Source organism: Dromaius novaehollandiae, chromosome 1, assembly GCF_036370855.1.
Source record: "Dromaius novaehollandiae isolate bDroNov1 chromosome 1, bDroNov1.hap1, whole genome shotgun sequence".
Lineage (NCBI taxonomy): Eukaryota > Metazoa > Chordata > Aves > Casuariiformes > Dromaiidae > Dromaius > Dromaius novaehollandiae.
In genome coordinates this window covers 181,888,971-181,909,004 of record NC_088098.1, presented here as the reverse complement: position 1 = coordinate 181,909,004, position 20,034 = coordinate 181,888,971, and the positions used below count along the sequence as shown (strand labels likewise).

Genomic DNA, 20,034 nt, shown 5'->3' with positions numbered 1-20,034 from the left:
CCATTAATAACTCTTCACTGCAAAACATTGCATGGATCACAGAAAGAAAAAGCCACATGAGTGAAGGCAATAAACATACAGAAGGGCTTAAAATGTGCTCAGCTAACATAAGAAACTAAATGGCTCTTTCTGTAATTGAGAAGGAGGAAAAAATTGTAAGCAGACCACCTCTTGCTTATTCTTTGCGGATATTAGAGTTGTCTGGAATGTTTTATGAGCCTGGTTTTACAGTAGAATATATGGCCACAATTTTAGTATTAAACTTCAAGTAAATACACAGTACTGTGATGTAGAAACTGCATTTGAGGAGTAAGAAAATGTGTTTGCTTTATATGCCAAAGTAATTTAATTCAGATTGATTAATCCATGGCATACTTAATTTAATAGCAGATGGTCATTTTAGAATTTCTTACATATAGGAATCTTGGCATAAAACGAGACTCAAAGCTGGTAAAATCTGCAAGTCTAATAGTTTTTATTTCATAAACTAGACAACGGTTCCACAGACTGAATTATAAGTGAAGATATTTTTCTGCTTTAGTTCAGTTGTGTAAAACCCACACATTACATACTTAAAAAAAAAAAAAAAAAAAAAAAAAAAGTGGTTTGGCTGTGTTGTATTTTGTTCTAGAGAAAACAATGTACACATGTAATTTTTTTTTTCCTGAGCATTTTTATTTGACCCTGGTTGCTTATTATAATGTTTTAGGTAGCATAGTTGAGGGTTTATTGACCCTTGCTTGTTGCCCATTTGTTTTATAGTTGCTAGGTATTGCAATGCTTAGAAAGATTAGCTTAAAACATTGTAATTTAGTCCTGTTCATTGCAAATGGATGTGGAAAAGTGTTAGCAGTAAATATCATCTTTTTCAGGTTTTACTGAAAATAATGTAAAGGGCTGGAGCCAGAGTGAGATTCAGGCATATGAAGTGGCTGTAGGTGAGTAAAGCAAGGAAAATTATATTTGTGTGTTGGAAGAAGATGGTTTATAACTGTATGTGAGATGTTTTTGCCACATGTGGTCTTTTCTGTCTCATAAGCAGTAGTGCTGCCATCATTAAGGGGGGCCCAAAAGTAACTAAAATTCTTTCAGGTTGCTGTTCTCTGCTCCATTCATGGTGCACCTGGTTCAGAAGATCATCACCTCTCATGGCAACCATTGCCTGCTGATGCCCTTAGGCTGTTTTGTAATGATGTTGCTACCATCATTTTTCCTATTGGGTTCACATGGTCTAGTATATTACTTACGGTCCATAAGCCGGATGTCAAGCCTGGTTGCACACAGCTTGAGGAGACTGATAGCAAACATAAATATCTTGATAAGGTCAAAACATTACGATTTGGTACATAGGAATTTAGACCACTGCCATGAATAATATGGTATACATAAATTGATGTAGCAATCAAAGTTCTTTTACTGAGTGAAATGAAAAGTCATCCAAAATGAATGTGAAGAATCAAAAAACTATGAGACCTTTACAATTGTACTGAGAAGAAAAGCTGTTGGTATTTGTGCCTTGTGTGTGCTGCTCAAGGAAAGAATGGGCGGTAGAATGTACCTCACAAGATTATCTTATTTAAAACACTTTTATTTAAACAGTCATGTTTGAAGAAAGCAGAAAGCTTGTTTTATAAGGATTTAATTTTCAAGTGTGAATTATGGAAATAGAAGGTTTTTACTGTATGTGAAACCTTCTTCAATATCTAGCACAAGTAGTATATGGTTCGATCCTACAGTTCGAGCAATAGACCTGATACTCAGTAAAAATGTCTTACTAAACATGACTAGTACAGAGCATTAAAAGTGTTCCCTAATTCTTAAAAATTGAAGTAAAAATAGAATCCCAAACAATTATTCCATATAATTTAGAAGCTGAGGTTTATACCTTAATAAAAACATAAATACATAGAAATAGAATGCAGGCATAATATTTTCAAATTTATTTTTACCTGAACTTATAAGGCAATATAAGTATTTTTTCCCATTAAAAATGTCCTGTGCATTCTGCTTTTTTTTTTCTTTCTTTTTTTTTTTTTTTGGTAATAAGTTAGAGAAAGATGAAAAGTAAAAAGAAAAACAACTGTGTCCTTAAATTGGACAACTCTGAATTGATCAAATTATGACGGTACAAAGAAATACTGAAGGGGAAAACAATTACATATTGTATTTGAATGGGTTCTAAGAAGTTCTATAGCTTTTATTATTATTATTATTATTATAGTTATTCAAAAGAAACTAAGAATTAATTTGATGGCTGCTTGAAAAGATTAATTCAGAAATACAATGTCTAAGTAGGACTAAAAGCACTGGAATACACTTCTAAAAGCTTCTCAAACTGTAAAAAAAGGTGGCTTAAAATCTATAATTTTAAGTATAAATACTTATTTAAAAATAGAAGATGCTAGGCTGTTAGAAGCTCTCTTGTCATTGAAAAATCCAATACAGTTTTGTAAATTTTATTTTCTTGAATAACTACACAGTAGTGTCCGGAACTTGGAACTGTCAGTTTTCTGTTGTGGACTATTAGCCACTAATTTGAATGAACAAACTTACTGTGTTCAGGACAATGAATTTGTTCTTCCACATTCACTTAATAGGTCACTGTGTTCATATTTTAGATTCCCAACCCTTTTGTTTTTAGCATCTCTTCCGCAATTGAAGACATCCAGTAGACGGTTAATATTTTTTTTCCTTCAACATACATTTTCTTTGTGTTTGAGATACTATTTTAGTTAGTCAAACGTAATGCACTTTGCAGATTGTAATTTGTACTGTACCCTGTAAATGGGGGTACTAAGTCTTGACAATCGTGGTGTAAAAGAGCTTAGCGGAACTTTAATAATAGTTGTATTACATACAATTATTGCATACCATTTACTGTAGTAATTGTACAGGAAATTGTCAATTCCAGCGTGACTCATACTCTACTATATTATGCGGACCAGCATTTGCTACTTATCCATTAAAGATGCATTAAACCCCAATACTATGCTATTTTGAGCTACCAAAGGCAGCCTTGTATGACAACTTTGCCCATTGCTTGGAAGTAGGGCTGAACAGATGACCATCTGATAGGATTTCTTCGCATCTTTATATATCTGATTTCTGTTTATAGCTGGTATTTTTTTTTAAGCCAAAGCGGGAAGTGTAATTAGAGAGTTACAACAGCCCCAGAAACAGGAGATTGATTCCCATGATGGCTGAAAAACACCCCATGCAGTGTTTATAAACAGGCCTGGTTTCAGAATTCTAATTAATTTTATTAATGTTTAGTGCAGGAAGTAAGAAGGCAACTTAAACAAGGATATAAAAAGCACTGAAGCATTGAAACACTGGTTTCATGTAACTGCCTCTTATTGAAAGACATATTTTTCAAGATTTTGTAAAGAAAAATAGAGTACTTTGGAAGAAAGGTATTAGATAACTAATACACTCTTATTATAAGGAAGCTTTAAATAATGGAGCAAAGATACTAATAGTAGCTTCCTACCTGATAACATAGGTAGCAATTTTTTATGATGTGCAATTAATAAATATGATAGCGAACATACTACAATGTACAATGACAGTGCGATAAAAGAGATGCAATTATGTGCAAGATTCCTATTGTGCCAGCAAATAAGACTTTAAAGGCTATTGGAAAATGAGGTTGTGAAAACCCAGTTGTAAAACTCTTTTCCATTATATGTTCCTTTTACAGAAACATATTAACTCACATGTGAAAAGTTAAAAGATTATATTGGTAAATAATTTGAAGAAAGATTCTTCTCCCACTATGGACACAATAGCAAAGCATTTCATTCATGGAAACTGTATATATTATTTTGATATAATCATCATAACTAAACTTAACAGTGATATATTAATCATACATAAAGTATATTCTTTGCATAGATTTCTTGTTTACTGCCCATAGATTTCCATTTTGTAAATGCATATATAATTCAGCAAGCTTTGGTGCTCCTCTGTGGACTGAAACTGGAACATAGCTGAGAAATTTATATGATACACATTTCCTATCATTATAATTGCAAAGAATGCTATAATAATACTTCTTAGGTGCTAAAATCACTTAAGCATAAAAATTGTAGTACAAAATACAAGAATACTTTTCCTGTTATTTATTGACCCTGATTCCCAGGCATGATGACTTAACAATATTTAGAAGATATTTTACTTCTATTTTGAGAAGCTCTCAAAACATTGTGGTCAGCTGTGTGTCCACTAAAAGGGTTGTGCCTTGAAATACTTTAGTATCTGTTTCTTCTCATATTTTTTGGACACTCAATAGGTAAAAACATATAAAAATCTGCTTACAGTTAAGCAATACTGTAGTATCACTTTGTACAGTTTAGGAGTGGAGTATTCACATACTGGGAACTCAAAAATGTGTAATGTCAGTAATGGAAAATTAGTGTATCTTTACAAGATGTAAGCTATTATAGTGTATTTTGATTTAATTCTTTATATGATTAGCCTACAGTGCTCGCAGTCTTGCCAGGAGAGCTTCTACTTCTGGAATGGCTTCTCCCTTAGAAGGAGACCCAATACGCTCTATTTTCTTTTCTTTGTTGCCTTCTCCATTACAGGCTTCCTTTCTCCCAGCAGCCTTGCTCCATGCCGTAGAAGAATTTGTTTCCATGTCATAAGAAATCTCTTTGGTGACTGGGCTTCTTGTCGAGTTTAAACTGATACTGTGGTGTGAACATGACTTCTCTAGTTGCACTTTCTGGTTCTCTGTGGAAGATAAAACAAAACAAACCTCATTTTACAACTACAAAATACTGAAATTGAGTAAAAACACACCTTGATCAGACAAAATTTTACATGCAGATGAAGTACTAGAAGGAGAACTGATCGCCAGGGAGGCAAGGAAAGAGTACTATCACTTCAGAAGTAGTGGGCTTGGCCCATTGGAAATGACACAGAGTTTACATGCCTTTATTAAACTAGCACTTATTTCCCACAAAATCAGGGATAGATGCTGCCAAGATCTTCCTTTCACACTGGAGTCAAAGAGAAAACAGAGCACTCAGCATTTCACAGTGGCTTCCAAAATTGTATCTAGATAATTATATTACCTATGTATTTTGTAATTGATCAAATTTTTAAATTCATAGAAAATCTATTTCAATTTAATTATCCATAGTGACCATTTTTCTTTCCTTTATGATCTTTTAGGCAGCTAAGTAATTTTAGAAATTTGCATAAATGTTGCTACTTTTTGCTAAACATCACTGGTCTTGACTGTCACAAGAAGTGGTACCAATTTAAGATTCAGGAGCTTTGCTGGATTGACATATAGTAACAGACAGATTTTTTTTTCCCCTTAAATCAAGCGACTATTCTTTATACCAGCATCTGAGTGATCTCTTTCATAGATCTCAAACTTCTTAAAAACAGGCATACTCAATATGCATGTAACCTTGAACAAGGCTTGAAAATGGCTTCAACAAACTTGACATGACATTTAAAGTTTTTTGGTTATTCATTGAAAGATGTTCCATCATCCCAACAGTAATGACTTTGGAGCACAGGCAGTCACTCATGACAGTGTGTTTTATGTGAGTGCTGAAAATTCCTACTGAAAACAGCTTGTACATTAAAAGGCAGCTGCTGAAGATATTTACTGCACTGTCATTCCCTGACCAGGGGCTCACAGTGATGGATGAGGATTTTACACACTTTCTTGGACAATCTCAGCAAATTTTGGAAGTATGATCACCTTTTGGCAATTGGAGGAAAATAAATATCTTCTTTCTAACATCTTCTAAATCAGATAAACAATTCTTAATTAAAATCTGGGAAGAGCTGAATTTTTCACTTAGCTGAAAAAGGTAATTTGTGTTTTATACTATGGAAAATAACTTGACACTGAAGATGAAGCAGCACGCATTTCATTTTTCCTGAATCACATAAGGCCAAAGATCAAGGATGAACATATCTTTATAATTACACAAAATAAACCCATTATATTTAATTAAAATAACTGTGGTATGTACATTCTTAAATATATTATTCCATTTAAAATGTTTATATTTATTGATTTTGAACACATATCTATAGGCTAAAAACATACTACCTGTATCAATATACAAAATATTAGCTGCTCCTCAGCCCTTTTTATTTATATTCAGTTGAAGTCAGTGTAAGGTTAGTCAGAAAAATACTTGCTGTCTTGAAAATCAGTTTATTTTTAAGCATAAGAAGATCTATAATCAGGGTTAAGTATAGATGGTGGACTTTAAAAAGGCAAAGGAAATCAGGTACTGAAAGTATGCTTCCCAGAACATACCAATACCCAAATTCTAACTACTTTGCAGTTCAAAGGAGTTTTCCCCCAAAATAGGCATGCATGAGGATTAGGTATGATGAACTAGGCTGAATAACAGATGCAGTGAACATTTATGCATTGAGGCCTCAAAGTAAAATCCAGCAATATGTTCCTCAGTTTCTCACATTTCACAAGGGGCAGAGTTAGGTGTCTTAGAGTGAGATTTAGAACAGCAAACAGCCTAAGCAGGAACCTACTTCAAAGGAAGCTGTTAAGAAATAGATGTTGGGGTCAATTTAAAATCTTGTCCCTCTTTGAAACTTAGTAACTGATTTAGCATTGCAGAAAGATGTCTCCATAACTTTTGATCTACAGTCTGGAATTCATATTTGAAGGTAGTAACTGAGTACAGTTGAGTACAGCTTTCTCTTTTTTTCCCCTTAAAACTACAGCAATGGTGTTGGTAGTCATGACTTTCTAGGTATAGCCTAATGAATAGAGAATTCAACTGAAGACCAGAGTCCTTTCCTTCTATTTGAGAAGTCCTGGGACAACAAGCTGTGTGAATGGGAAAGTGCCTTAATCACCAGCCGTTTATTGTGAGTAGTCCTCATTTCACCTGTTGCACGTACTGTACACCAGAGAAGTCATGACTGACTGGAAAAATGAAAAAGTGATACGTCCATAATACATGATGCTGTAGTCTAGCAGTTAGTGCTCCTCCTAAGAAATGAGAACACTTTGGTCTCAGCCATGGTATAAAAAAATACTAAGCAGTCAGTGCCAATTCCTAAAAAAAGATTTGGACACACATATTTTACCCAAATCAGTATTATTATCTCAAAGCTGTGATTTCAGCTGCTTCCTAAATCAGGCGGCATCTTTACCCTGCATATTCTTTCCATCAGGAGGAAGCTCTCCATATAGCATTGCTGTGCCTAAAGTGCACGTCCAGGTTTGTCTGTAGGCAATTCCCTGCTTCAAAGCTGGCTGTTACGAATCCCACCCAGAAACACAGAACTTTGCCAGGCACTGTTTAGAAAGCACACATACCTTGCTCAGAGTCCTAGATTTCATTTGGGTAAATATGAACCTAAAGCATTAAATGCTGGAACGCTTGAGGTATATATACTTCTGGTAGTATTCTTTTCATCCAAAATGTCACACTGAAGGATCACTTCCATTTAAGTCAAAGTTTAAAATTAGTTACGTACTAAGAAGTTTAAAAGGAGAAACTCTCACTATTTTCTTAGAAATACTAATTTTTACCTTGCCACTTTTTAAAATAAAACAAGATTTCTGTTTTGCTAACCCCAAACACTCACATGCTCTGTCCTGCTTCACACGTTCCTTTAAAGCTTTCATACTTCGGTGATTTGGTACCTCATCCTTTCCACAGTCATTTCTTTGGATTGTTGCTGCCCCTCCCTCAAATGCTAGGCTATAGTGGTAAAACTGAAAAAGTGCATTTTCAGTCTGTTGGAATGGGCTATTTAAAAAAGCCAGTGCATGTCACATAGGAATTAACAACCATGAGGCTGCAAGTTGCTGCAGTTTAGAGCATAACTGACCACAACAGAAGAACTGAACTTCTTTAGTTTAGTGTAATAAAGGGTAGGAGGAATATGGTTACTTATTTTCATAAATAGCACCAAGTTGAGATTAACTGACAAAAGAATATATGGTTATTAATAAATTTGTTAAAAATCAGAATATTTCTAATCAGAAATAGTTCTGGAATGCCTATATAATAGAAGTGAGCAGAAAAAGTATTTGATATGGCTGCCCGCAACAGCAGGGAGATGGCTTAGTGACACTGGGCCACCATTTTAATCCAACAATTCTAGAACAAGCATACACATAGAAACTCCATAAACCAGACAGATAGTAACAGACTTTTCCTAAAAAGTCCTATAAAGGTTTTCTGTGGTAATTTCATCTGTAAATTTCATCATGGAAATTCACTTAGCTTGTGCTTTTGTCAGTATCTATTTTTGAAAAAAAACCTGCAGAATAAAATACATATATTTATACACTTATACACCTCATTCAAATGCACTTTTAAAGAACTTAGAAGAATAAAATTATGAAATGTTAAAAGAAAACTATTTATGGAAAAGCACATCTACAGGAGGTCTTGTTAACAGGAAAGCTTACATTTCTGGAGATGTGTCCATCCAGTATAGAAAAGTCTACTTTCAGGTAGTAATAAGCCAAAAAATAAAAAAGGCATTAAAATCACTGGATAAAGATGGAACTTGTTAATCTGCTGTATACATTGGAAGTAGTTATGTTGCAGAAGACTGAAGTTTCTAATGTTTGATCACTCTTAGCAATATTAAAAACAATCAAAAGTTGTCAATTCACCTATATCATAACAAGCCCCACTTGTGCAGATTAAAAAAAAAAGAAAATAAAGGCAAAAAAATTGTATTCACAGTAAAGGTTCCTAAAGGCAGGCAGCGGTGATAGAACATTTACCCATACTAGTTTTGACTTTACCAGTGCTGAATGCTTCCAGGTAGTGGTTAGGCAGAGATCCCATTTTACAGCACTAAAGCCTCAGTGCCCAGATTCCGTGATACTTAAGTCTTTCTCTCTTGTTCAATACCTAACGGTTGTGGGTCCTTGACATCTTCAGACCTATTAAAATTCAGTTTTCCTAGGTATGAAATTCCTGAGCACTGCTGTTAATCAAAAACATTTCAAAATGATATTCACATAACCTAGAGCCAAATAGCTATCATCTAGATACAAGTCTTTTAAAATTACTTTGATTAACAGCAATGCTCAGGAAATTCAGTTGACAGAAAATTGTGCTTAATAGCTTTCCTTAGTTTAAATGGTGTCCTAGCATAAAATAACTTATAATGATATGCTTATAATCCATTAAAGGCTACATACTTTATATTCAGAAAAAGGAAATTGTGCAATAATATGTGAACAAAAGAGTCAGTAATGTGAGACCTGCCTGCTGTTAACCTGGGGAAACAAAATATGATCAGTTGGAGATTTTAAACTCCTGCCTAATGCTGTTATATATCACATTTAATAGTGAACAAAAATGATTGTAAGCGACTTACTGAAGTAGAGATATGAGTTTTTTTAAAGCTACTAATAAATATTTAAAATAAAATAGTACTTTGAAAAGCATTATTTCATTGCATAGTTTCTCAATAAAAGTCTTCATACTAAGGACACACTTTTTATGTAAATACTTGTACATTGATTGAAAAATAAAGTTAGAAAAACAAGAAGGAAAATAGTACTTTACATGGAATCATATGCTTGTATTATGGTCATATGTCTCACTCAATATAGGGCATGATAAAATCATAATATAGGAAAGAACAATTGCAGTTACAATCTCATTATATCTTCTACTGAGAGTTAATAAGGAAAACTGTTCAAAACCCCAGTGGAATATTGCTGGTACCTCTGGCTTGTGCTCCACATGCAACATCGCATTTGTGAAGCTATGTCTATGCTGATAGATTTTCTCTAGCCCACACATACAGACCACCCTTACCACCAATTCAAATTACTTTTACATTACAGGTTATGACCTATCTGTGAAATATATTCTGTCAGCGTGCTCTCACGTCAAACAGCTTCAGCTTGGAAAAAGTAACAGCCCTATCCATAATACTCATCATCAGCCCCCCAGCGTGATGCCAGAGCTTGTCTTTGGTTCCCAGGCCCTGATGTGTGGAACTGAATGTCAGGGAAATGTTCACATGATTTCCCAGCACCACACCACAGGAAAAGATAATGCGCTTTTGGAAGCCGTGTTGATCTTCCACACATTACGTTGACTGTGCCATCGTTCACATTCCTGTGCAACCTTTCCACATGTGTTTAGACCTTGGATGCATACCACGGGCCGTGTCAGCGGATCAGTGTATACCCCCACTATCTCCATATGCCCCACCTAAATAAAGAGAAGCTCTTGAGAAGTTAATCTGGAGATCAATTTCTAATGGGTTCCCTTGCATACACCAAGCTATAAAGCAATCCTGGTGCTTTGCTGAAAGTATGAGGAAAATAGCAAAACAGTTTTGAAGTGTGAACTACTTTTTCTGATGTAAACTGGGAAATAACAGCTTATGTTTCAGCTGGGAAATAATGGCTTATGTTTCAGCTGGTTGAGAATTACCTAGATTGACTCTAAGTTTGAAAGGCTGAATATGATCACTCTTAGCAGATATCTTAAGAATCTGTATTTTTAAGCTTAAGACAAGGTTGAGGCTCTGAATTCCAGCTTCAGAGGCCTTTAGCTGCAGCTCTAAAATAAAGAGCTTGGAGATAACAGGACCCAACCTATCTTTTAGCATTTCCTATTTTAATTTCCAGTTAAAAAAATGGCATTTTTTCATTGTCATTTTGAAGTTCCAGATTACAAACTTCTGGCTTTTTACTATGAGAAATGCCAAAAGGAAAATTGGTATTTCTTGTTTTCCTCTCATGTGGGAAATGAAGAGTTCATTTTCTGCATTGAACTGGCATTCCTATTAAAGCTCAATGCACTGGACCTTTGTGAGCCAAGATTTTCTTCGGGCACCCAACTTTCCTTAATATAATTTATACAGCCCAAAGTCAGCCTTGTGAAATCCATTTCCAAAGCTTGGCACTGGTGTTGGAACACAAAACCTAATTCTCTTTCTCTAAAGTCTACCGTACTACCCAGAAGCAGAATTTAGAAGTAATGAGAAAGACTGCTATAGCTAGAAGCTCCATGTCTATTACATCACATCGCTCGTAAAAAATAGGATATCTTCTTGCTGCATAGTATAATGGAAAATACTTAAAATACTTTTTATTGCCACTTTTTATTAGTTTAATATTTTTTCAACAATTTCTGTGACTGACAAGGGTAGGCTTGAAGTTCCTGAAATGTTAAAGGAGTGCTCTGGGTTGTGAAGACCTATTTCAGTTATATCCTGCAGCCCCTGCCCCAACACCTAAAGTAGTGTCAGCTGTACTCAGATGATGTTTGTTTGATAAGTAGTTTCTGACTTCTTAAGACTTCCTGATAGATGCTCACAACTTGACTAATCCAAACCAGGCAACAGTAGAAACATTAATGAAACACTGAAATGTGTTACTAAAATTTGGAAGATTTTTTAAGCATTTACAGCATTTGTTTCATTTAATAGTGGCTGTTATTCTTGTATAAAAGCTGTGGAATGCAAGGAATAACCACTGTAATCAATAAGTTCAATTTAGATGAGACTTACTAAGTTTTCAGAACCAATAAATATAATTTTTTGTTCATTTCAAAGGAAAGACGACAAGCAGGTCAGCACTAAGTGAGGCAAGGATAGGATTTATAGGAACTAAATTTCAAAGAAAATCAATTACAAACTATGAGCAAACTAATTTGTAAAGAAACCAACTATGCCACACCAGCTCCTTTTCACCTGGCACTAAAATGAAGCCTTTAAAATTTTTCTAATCACTTACCTACCTACACCTTCCCAAAGACTACTCTAAGCTCTTGCTGACAACTCCATTCAATCTTTTTTCTGATCATTTCCAGATACACTTTGCATTTGTGTTGAAATGGGACCAGTTCCTCTCTTATGGCAATGACTTTTGTTACAAGAAATGAAACTTAAAATTACTGGAGTTTAAATGAAAGTCTTGAGTGCCTGTCAAGATTAAAAGAGAACATTATAGACAAAAGTCTAGGGAAAAAGATGAAAAATATTTGCTCAGTTGATGATGCCTGTTCCCCCCTCTGAGTTTAACATTAACCTCTGAATGCGATTCGTACATCCTTCTTTTCAGAGAAGCTGGTGATGGCCAGCTGGATGATGTCTATACCTGGACAGTGTGTGGTCAGGCTATTCACAACACCCAAACTGCTCGGCAGTACATGCCAAAACTACTTTTAAAATTAGGTGCCTGCCCCTTCAAGTGTATATCAGACCTCTGAGAGAATTCACTCAAGCTTTTCATGGAATTTAGGGAAGGAACCTTGAAGGTCTCCAAAGGCTGATTCCCTGTTCCACTCTGAATTATAGTGGATCTTCTGTGCCTTTTTCCTATGTATCTTTCCCCAAACCAAGGTGCATTCAGGACTTCCTAGGAAACTGCGTGTTTCAAAATGGAAACATACTTTGTGGTCATTACTGACTTTTAGAGCACATGGCTTGAATCACTTTTAAAAAACTAAATGGCTAAGTCTCTTAATTCCAAAATAAACAACTCAATTGGCACAACTTAAATATTAATAAATAGCAAATTAATCCCCTCCTTATTTACATTGGGAAGAAGGGAATAAGAATAAATTGTGATACTATCTACACGGCTGAGGAATACCCAGTGGCAGTGGGTCTTCTGGAAGTGGCCAGAAATGTTATGCAGCCTAGGTGTTTACGGAATTACAAATAGAAGTACAAATGGAATAAACACCAACTTTTCCTCTTTTTAAAGACAGAAGAGTCAGGAAAGATTACAGTGGTCTGTGATACAACTAGAAGCTAACATATTTAGACTATTTTAAGTTCCTTAATTGTAGTTTATTACTTGTGTTTTTACTTTCTTCTCAAGCAAATTGAAGCCTGCTATTTCAAATCCAGTCTAGAGTTAATAGTAAAAAATGATGATTGTATCAGATGGTGATGTATGAACAAAATAGACCAAGGCCCATAGTCTAAAGTCATCCTCTCTCTGTTCAGCTGACAATAATTCACATATATCCCACACACTAAACTTCCACTGACACCTTTAAGCCGTAGATACATTTAGTCTCCAAGCCTGTCCTGCACAGTATCTACCTACAGATGATACTGCTTTCAAAGTACACTTTGATAAAGAATTTAAGCAATAGCTATTAAGACTGCTGCCATCAAAGGAAAGCTACTGGCAGCTGCAATGAGTAATGATGAATAATATGCTGATGAAAATATCCAAAGTGGAAAGGAAACAAAATTTGTGGCTTTCTTTTATTTTGTGGCTTTCTTTTTTTGTTGCAGAAAAAACACAGTAGGACGCCTTCTAACCATGAAAAATTAAAAACACCACCACCACCACCACCACCACCACCACCACCACCACCACCAAGCCTCCTAAATACTAAGCTGTGTGATTCCACTTCTTGCAGTTCTAAAAATGTTGTTTGTTAAGTATTTATTATTTTAGGATAAACATTTTACAAAAAAAATACAGAATTACATGTACTAATTGCCTTATGAGTTTAACGCTAAATTATTTTTATCCACCATTCCTGGCTTTAAAGATTTAAAAACAAAGATCCTAACTATTCTGATAACTGCTGAAAACATACAATTTATATTCCTGACTTTTAGCCCAAACTTCCATTCCTTGGCTTATGTGGGAACCAAGGTATTGGTAGGCTATATTACAGAAGGCAGTGCAGAATATTTTGTATTGTCAGAAAGTGATGTGACATCCTCTCAATACCTGGGTTGCACTTCTCTCTTAATTAATCAATTTGCTTTTAAAGGGAAAGGGAAATCTACAGAGTCCTGCAAATATTTTTGGGAGCAGCATAAAGGGCTGGAGCTGAAAGCAAGTTAGGTGTGTGTTAGTCTTAACAGTTGAGTAGAAACTTAAATTTCTCCCATTTCCATAACAAGTACTGGACCAATGCTCTGAAGCAGTTTTCGCCCACAGAGGTCACAGCCACAGTGGGCTGTCATTCACTACTATCCAAAAGATTGCAGGAACAGCATATGGCTCTCAGGTTGCTCTCTTAAAAACATGTCTCTGGAGGGAAACATGGCAAAGAGAGGGCTGCATGCTGCTGTTGCTCTGACAGGTAGGTGAGAGTGTGATGATTTAATAATCGGAAAAAGTATTTATGTAATGAGCGCTCCAAATCCTAAGTAGATTAAAAAAAAAAATTACAGAACGCTGATGTCAGCTTAAAGATATCTGTACTTCCCTAAAGTGTAGGTACTTCTCTACAGCACAGAAGCAAAGACCTGTTTGTGAAGTTTAAACTCATATACATAATATAAACTGACATCCAAGATTGCCTTCATGAATAAACTGGAGATGGGATGAAGAAGAATCATCTTAATTAACTTTTATTATTCAAGCATTATTATTGTGGTCCATTCTCTGATGAAATGTTGCAGACAACAAAAGCATGCTATCAAGTAGACTGAAACTGTGTAGCAGGAAATATGGTACCTTTTTAAGAAGTTTCTCACACAAAATGAATATTAGGCAATAAAGACATATGAAAAGTGATTCATCTTTTGCTAGTTCAAGATTATTTATAAATTGCTTTGACGATTCCTCTTTCTCTCTCTCACCCTCTTTATGTGCTTTCACTGAACGATTTCCTCTCTTTGGGATGGATTCTAACTGGGCCTTGTTCATGTGTGGAAACAGATGGGATATATAAAAATTTCTGTTCTGCACACAATCCAGCAATAGCTGTGTTGGACCCCCAAATGCAAATGTGACAGATCACTTTGAAAAAGGAACGCGATCTCCACAGAGTGTACATATGGAAATATTTTTAAAGATGGCTTTTTACTCAGTCTTGACTGAAATGTTCCAAATATCATTGAATTATCATCTGAGACAAATTCTAGACACATTGTCATGGGTAATTAATTGTTATTGTGCAATTGTGAATTCAAAATGCAGTGTTTAACATCATTAATGATATGCATTTTTCAAGTAATGAACATATTTATTGCCCTATATTATAATGATTAGAGTATTAGCAGCCACTTTACTATGCAAAGTTTTACTTTAAACATCAGAAACCAACTGTGGCATTTCCAGTTTCATCTTTCCTTAATCAATGGCACAAAATTACTGTTTAGCCACAACCAAATATCAGAAGAGCCCAGGTAACCAAAAGTTAAACTTGCCGTGTAAGAGAAAATTTTTTTTAATTTCAAAAAATTTAAGATGCTATGCATTAGAATACATAATTTGGGCTAAAATCACTTAGAGATAAGCTGAAAGTAGAACAGAGAACCAACCAGAAGAAAAAAAGAATCCAACAATCCTCCCCAGGAAGACTGAAAAAAGGAATGTTTTACATGCATGGAGAACTGAAGGCAGAAAGCAGTTCAGACCTCCCAAAGCAATGAAACAAAGTATTCTTATATATAGACTTGGTTTTCCTCTTTATTTCTAACTTACAAAGCAGCCTTGAAAATGTGTCTAGCTCAAAAGGTGATATTAAAAACAAAAGGTTAGAGATCATCATAGTATATTAATTATGCAAAAGAAACCAAACTGAATGTAATCAGAAGCAGCAGTCTCCAAACAGGAAAAATCTTCCTTTTTTATGACAGAGATGGTTAAGAAAACATTTATGGTAATGCCAGAGCATATGCTGATTACAGTCAAAGCTGCAGGATGCCAACATTAAATCACTGAACCATCTTGACAGCTTCTGGGTACTCAAGTCACATTCCAATAATAATTTGCTGTGAAATTTACCCAAATCTGAAAATTAGTCAGAAAATGTTTACCAAGAATACAGGTGAAAGTCAATAAAGCAGATACAAAATTGATTTGCATCTGAAAAAAACTTATCTAAAATGTTCAGCCCTCAGACATTTGAGAACTGCATTTAAAATGATAAATCTTAAAAAAAAAGACAAATCCCTTTAAGAAAAAATATAATTTTATTATCCATTTCCTATTGCCTGTGACCTATCATTTTTTGTTTAGAATGTTAGTGTGCTTATTTGTTTATTATAAACACAGGTTAGCAATTTGAAGAAGGTCTGAACCATTTAAAATCAATTTTTACCTCCTGACACCTGAGGATTCTGCACAGAACAATATACTTTATTGTAAAGCTTTAATTGATGCATCTATGTGCTGCAGAGGGTGATTACTTGAATAATAAGTATGAAATGTGTGATCTGGTTGCTAAGCAAATGTGAATAGGAAAAAAAGCCCAAGAAACTGCGTAACAATGAATCAAGGTGTGATGACAGGATAATTATTCTCTGAGCTGTCATGTTCAAGGACTTGAAGAACACTGACCTGCACACGATCACACATCAGAGAATTGCTTGAGGGGTAATTAAAATAATAACACACAAGTCCAGTCAGTCACAAAGAGAAAAATATACGCTTAACTTACTTCTCTGTAGCATGCACAGTCAAATGCATTCTCATGTTAAAGGTAAATGTTTGAAGTGCAAGAACTCAGAGGACAACAGATTACACTGAAGACCATTGACGTTTATGACCACTGAAGTTAATCTGAATTAACACTAATACTTTTCTTTCTCCAATAACTCTGGGCATTTAACTAAATATTATTGATAATATGACACATTAAAGCACAAAAAGAAAATTTAATGCTTTCAAAATATGCTTAAGATTGTGACATAATACATTAAAATGAATTATTGTTGATATTGTAACAATTCTGTACTTAATTGGCATTGTATATCTGAATTTGATAAAAGCTGTATTATATTTCACCTGACTGTTTTAAGACTTTCAAGACTTTTAAGACTTTCAAGACAGACTTTTACAGATTTAAGACTTGCCTAACACATTTCCACTTCTCTCTCTTTAGCCTTTTGTTCAACTCTTTGCTATATCAGTCTATATTGGCGTACATCTCTCTAAAACCCTAAACTGCAGCTCAAAGTACATGGCTCCTGGTCACTCCCAAATCACACTTTATACATTTTATATGTACTTCTTCCATGCACATATGCAGACATATTTGAACTGTCTTTAAACTAGCCATTGACAGTCTTGTTGATGCAGAAATTATCTTCTCATAGCCTCACAACTGTGCTCTTCATCCTGCTTTTTGGGTGAGCTTTGCAGACTGCATGGAATCATCGATGGTTACTAGTTTGCAATTACAGTGATTATAGGTGTCTACTCAGTGTAGACAAACTCACCAGAGTAATCTAGTTCTGGCAGCAAGATATTCTATGATGGAAACCACCTGATTGCTCAGAAGAAGAATAAATTCAGAAATATCACTTATTTTTTCAGTATTCCCTATTTCTGTAAAGATACAGCAAAGCAGCTAATTAGGAGAAGTTTTGTGGATAATCTTTGAATATTCAAGACCATTGAGATCTCTGGAAAAGAATTTTTGGAACAAGACAGGCATACACAAATTCATGTAGACCAGGATGTCCACTGGTTACTTTTATGTCACACTCTCATGTCTCATGATCATTGCACAATTCTAGAAAAGAAAATTCTTTTTCTCCCATCCTATTCTAAAGAAAAGCTAAAAACATCTTCTATGAAGCACAGTACATATAATAACTGAAATTGTCTTAATGACACTTCTTCCTAGAATGAGTATATTTTCTAAAAACATTGCTAGCTTATCAATTAAGTTATTCAGTTAGGCTAAATATGCTACAGTTATATTTTCTTTTTTTTTCTAGCATCTTCATTAGTGCTCATTTCAAAAGAGTAATATTATACCCAAATAGCTTTGAATGTTGTGAATAAAAACAAATACTATTGAAATATATCCCAACATTCAGCAACTCACTATGGTCTAAGTAAAATTTATTATAAAGCAAATCTCAAACACAGAAGTATTCATTCCAAAGTAACCTCCTATAGAAAATTAATTTGCAGTTTTGTGTCATGAAATAATAGCACGTACAAATCTAGATTCACAACATTAGCCAGCATTCATGAAGAATGACAATTCAGCAAACTCCAAGGAAATCTATAAAATTTCGGGAGAAATAGTAGGCTAGGTATTTACATATTTTTGCTTCAGAAACATCTTAACTGAGGAAGATTATAAGGGAGAAAAAAAAAAAAGGAGGAATATCCTCTACCTCTAAGAATTCAACTATTAGAAGCAAGAGTTTACCTTGTGTCTTTATTTTAAAATATTTGCTTCTTCTAAGCTTAATAACCACAGAGTTTTACCATACTTTAAGCTTAAAACCAGTACACTTTCAATAAGATGAAATGAATTTGTAAATTTAACTCTATTATTATCTAAGAGTATACAGCACAAGCCAAAAGTTTGATTACATTTGTGTAGGCACACTTCCCCTTTCTTTAAGATAACAAACAGTTTTTTGGTGGCAATGAATACACTAAAACACTTGCAATTCCCTCCAGCAGAGGGAAATCTAATATAACTGGGCTTTTTGTAACTACAATTATGAACCATATTTAATTCATTAACCACAGATACATACGTACTGCAACTTGAGAAACAAAACCACTCTTTTCTTCAATACTGTATGAAATTAAATTGATTAGGCTTATTTGTAACAAGGGAGCATGCTTAGTCCTGTGTGTCCTTGTGCCTGACCAAAGGCCATTGATCCCAGTGTGAGATTTATTGGACTAAATTAATTTGTGCTCATTGCCTTAGGCTCCCTTCACAGTCAATGAGGAGAAACAAGCACTTCTACAGTGCGGTTCAGTTCATCCTACTGTAGATATCTAAAATAGCTAAAGAGAGTTTAGGATGACTAACTTGGATGCAAATGGCTGCACTCTAGGCATCTAAAACTAACTGAAAGTCACCACAAACTATTTTTAAGGGTTACAACTTTTGCATCCACAGGCTCCAACTTTTGACTTGAAGCAAAACCTGCATAAAAGCTGGACTTCCCGGCCTATATGGTGACAGCAGATTTTAGAGACTGTAAGTTTTTCTCTCAGAGGAGAAAAGAAGGGAGGGATGAGAGGGCACGATTTCATAGATCCAGTGTTATTAAGGCCTGATAGAACATTATGGGTCTCAATCTGAATATCTATTTAACACAAGCTGTGGAATTTCACAATATTTTTTCTGCATCCAATACATAAAGAATAGAATGGAAATAAATTATATTCTGTTTGCTGTAGCAAATAGTTTGGATAGGTACAGCTAGAACTCTGCTTTTTATATAATATACTGACATGAACCGTAGAAGGGAAAGCAGCCATTGTTAAAATAAGTCACTTGGCCATTATTTAGCACAAATTTCTCCTTTTGTAAAAATGTTTCTGTTCAGTAACCACTTTTATAAGTAAGTAAGTGTAGATCTTAAAGGTATTTAGGTTCCCATCTCTTACAGATTTGTGATAACATCACTTTTGTATAGTTTTGCAACTGTCTGACAAGCTTGAAACATTTTCAGGGTTTAAATCTACCTACCAAGTAAATAATCCCTACTTCTGTAATGATATATGGAATATAGGCCTCACATGAAAATCATCACTGCCTTAAACTAAAGTTCAATTGGATTTAATCCAGGCCCACCAAGAGTTTTTAAATATCAGCAGTGTAATTTCAAATTTTGGAATTTCACAACCATGGAGGACCACCAAATTTACTTTTAGTCTTTAGGGATGAAGAAATAAATGTGATGCTTTGCATAACTAAGCAGCTCTGTCATTTTTTGATATTTATTATTCAGGCCCTTGTGTTTGAATTCTTGTTAACTAAGAGACCTAGGTTACTAGATGAAGGAATTAAAGAAAAAGTGATTTAAGTCCCATGAACATTTTACCAACTTTCTAAAAAATCCTGTAACAGTGCTTACGGAAAGTATGCAGCAAGTTAAAAAAATAAAAATAAAAATAGTGAGACAAACTATAGCAGCACCTGTTATTCAACACAGTTTTAATTCATACAGTCACTCATTGCCATTCAAAACAGATGGTAAACAAAAAATTTTCACTGGATCTTATCATCATATTTTATGCATATATTAAAGTTTATTTGCCTATCACTTGTAAACATACTAAATATGATGTTAAATTTGAGTTATTCCATAAAACATCAAGCTAAAGAATTAATATAGAAA

General features: G+C 34.5%; 1 protein-coding gene and 1 long non-coding RNA gene across 3 annotated transcripts in view; one reads left to right on the top strand and one right to left on the bottom strand.

Annotated features, from left to right (window-relative positions):
- Positions 1 to 868: 868 nt before the first annotated feature.
- LOC135327143 (uncharacterized) overlaps positions 869 to 20,034 on the top strand; it is a 43,839-nt gene continuing 24,673 nt past the window's right edge. The window contains exon 1 of the long non-coding RNA XR_010387223.1: positions 869 to 938. This is a non-coding gene — a long non-coding RNA (uncharacterized LOC135327143). The remainder of the gene's footprint in view (positions 939 to 20,034) is intronic.
- Positions 2,816 to 20,034, bottom strand: part of DIAPH3 (diaphanous related formin 3) — a 244,212-nt gene continuing 226,993 nt past the window's right edge. For both annotated transcript variants that reach the window (XM_064504793.1, XM_064504794.1), the window contains one exon: positions 2,816 to 4,737. In XM_064504793.1, coding sequence (XP_064360863.1) covers positions 4,478 to 4,737 — 260 coding nt within the window. In that variant the 3' untranslated portion in view covers positions 2,816 to 4,477. The remainder of the gene's footprint in view (positions 4,738 to 20,034) is intronic.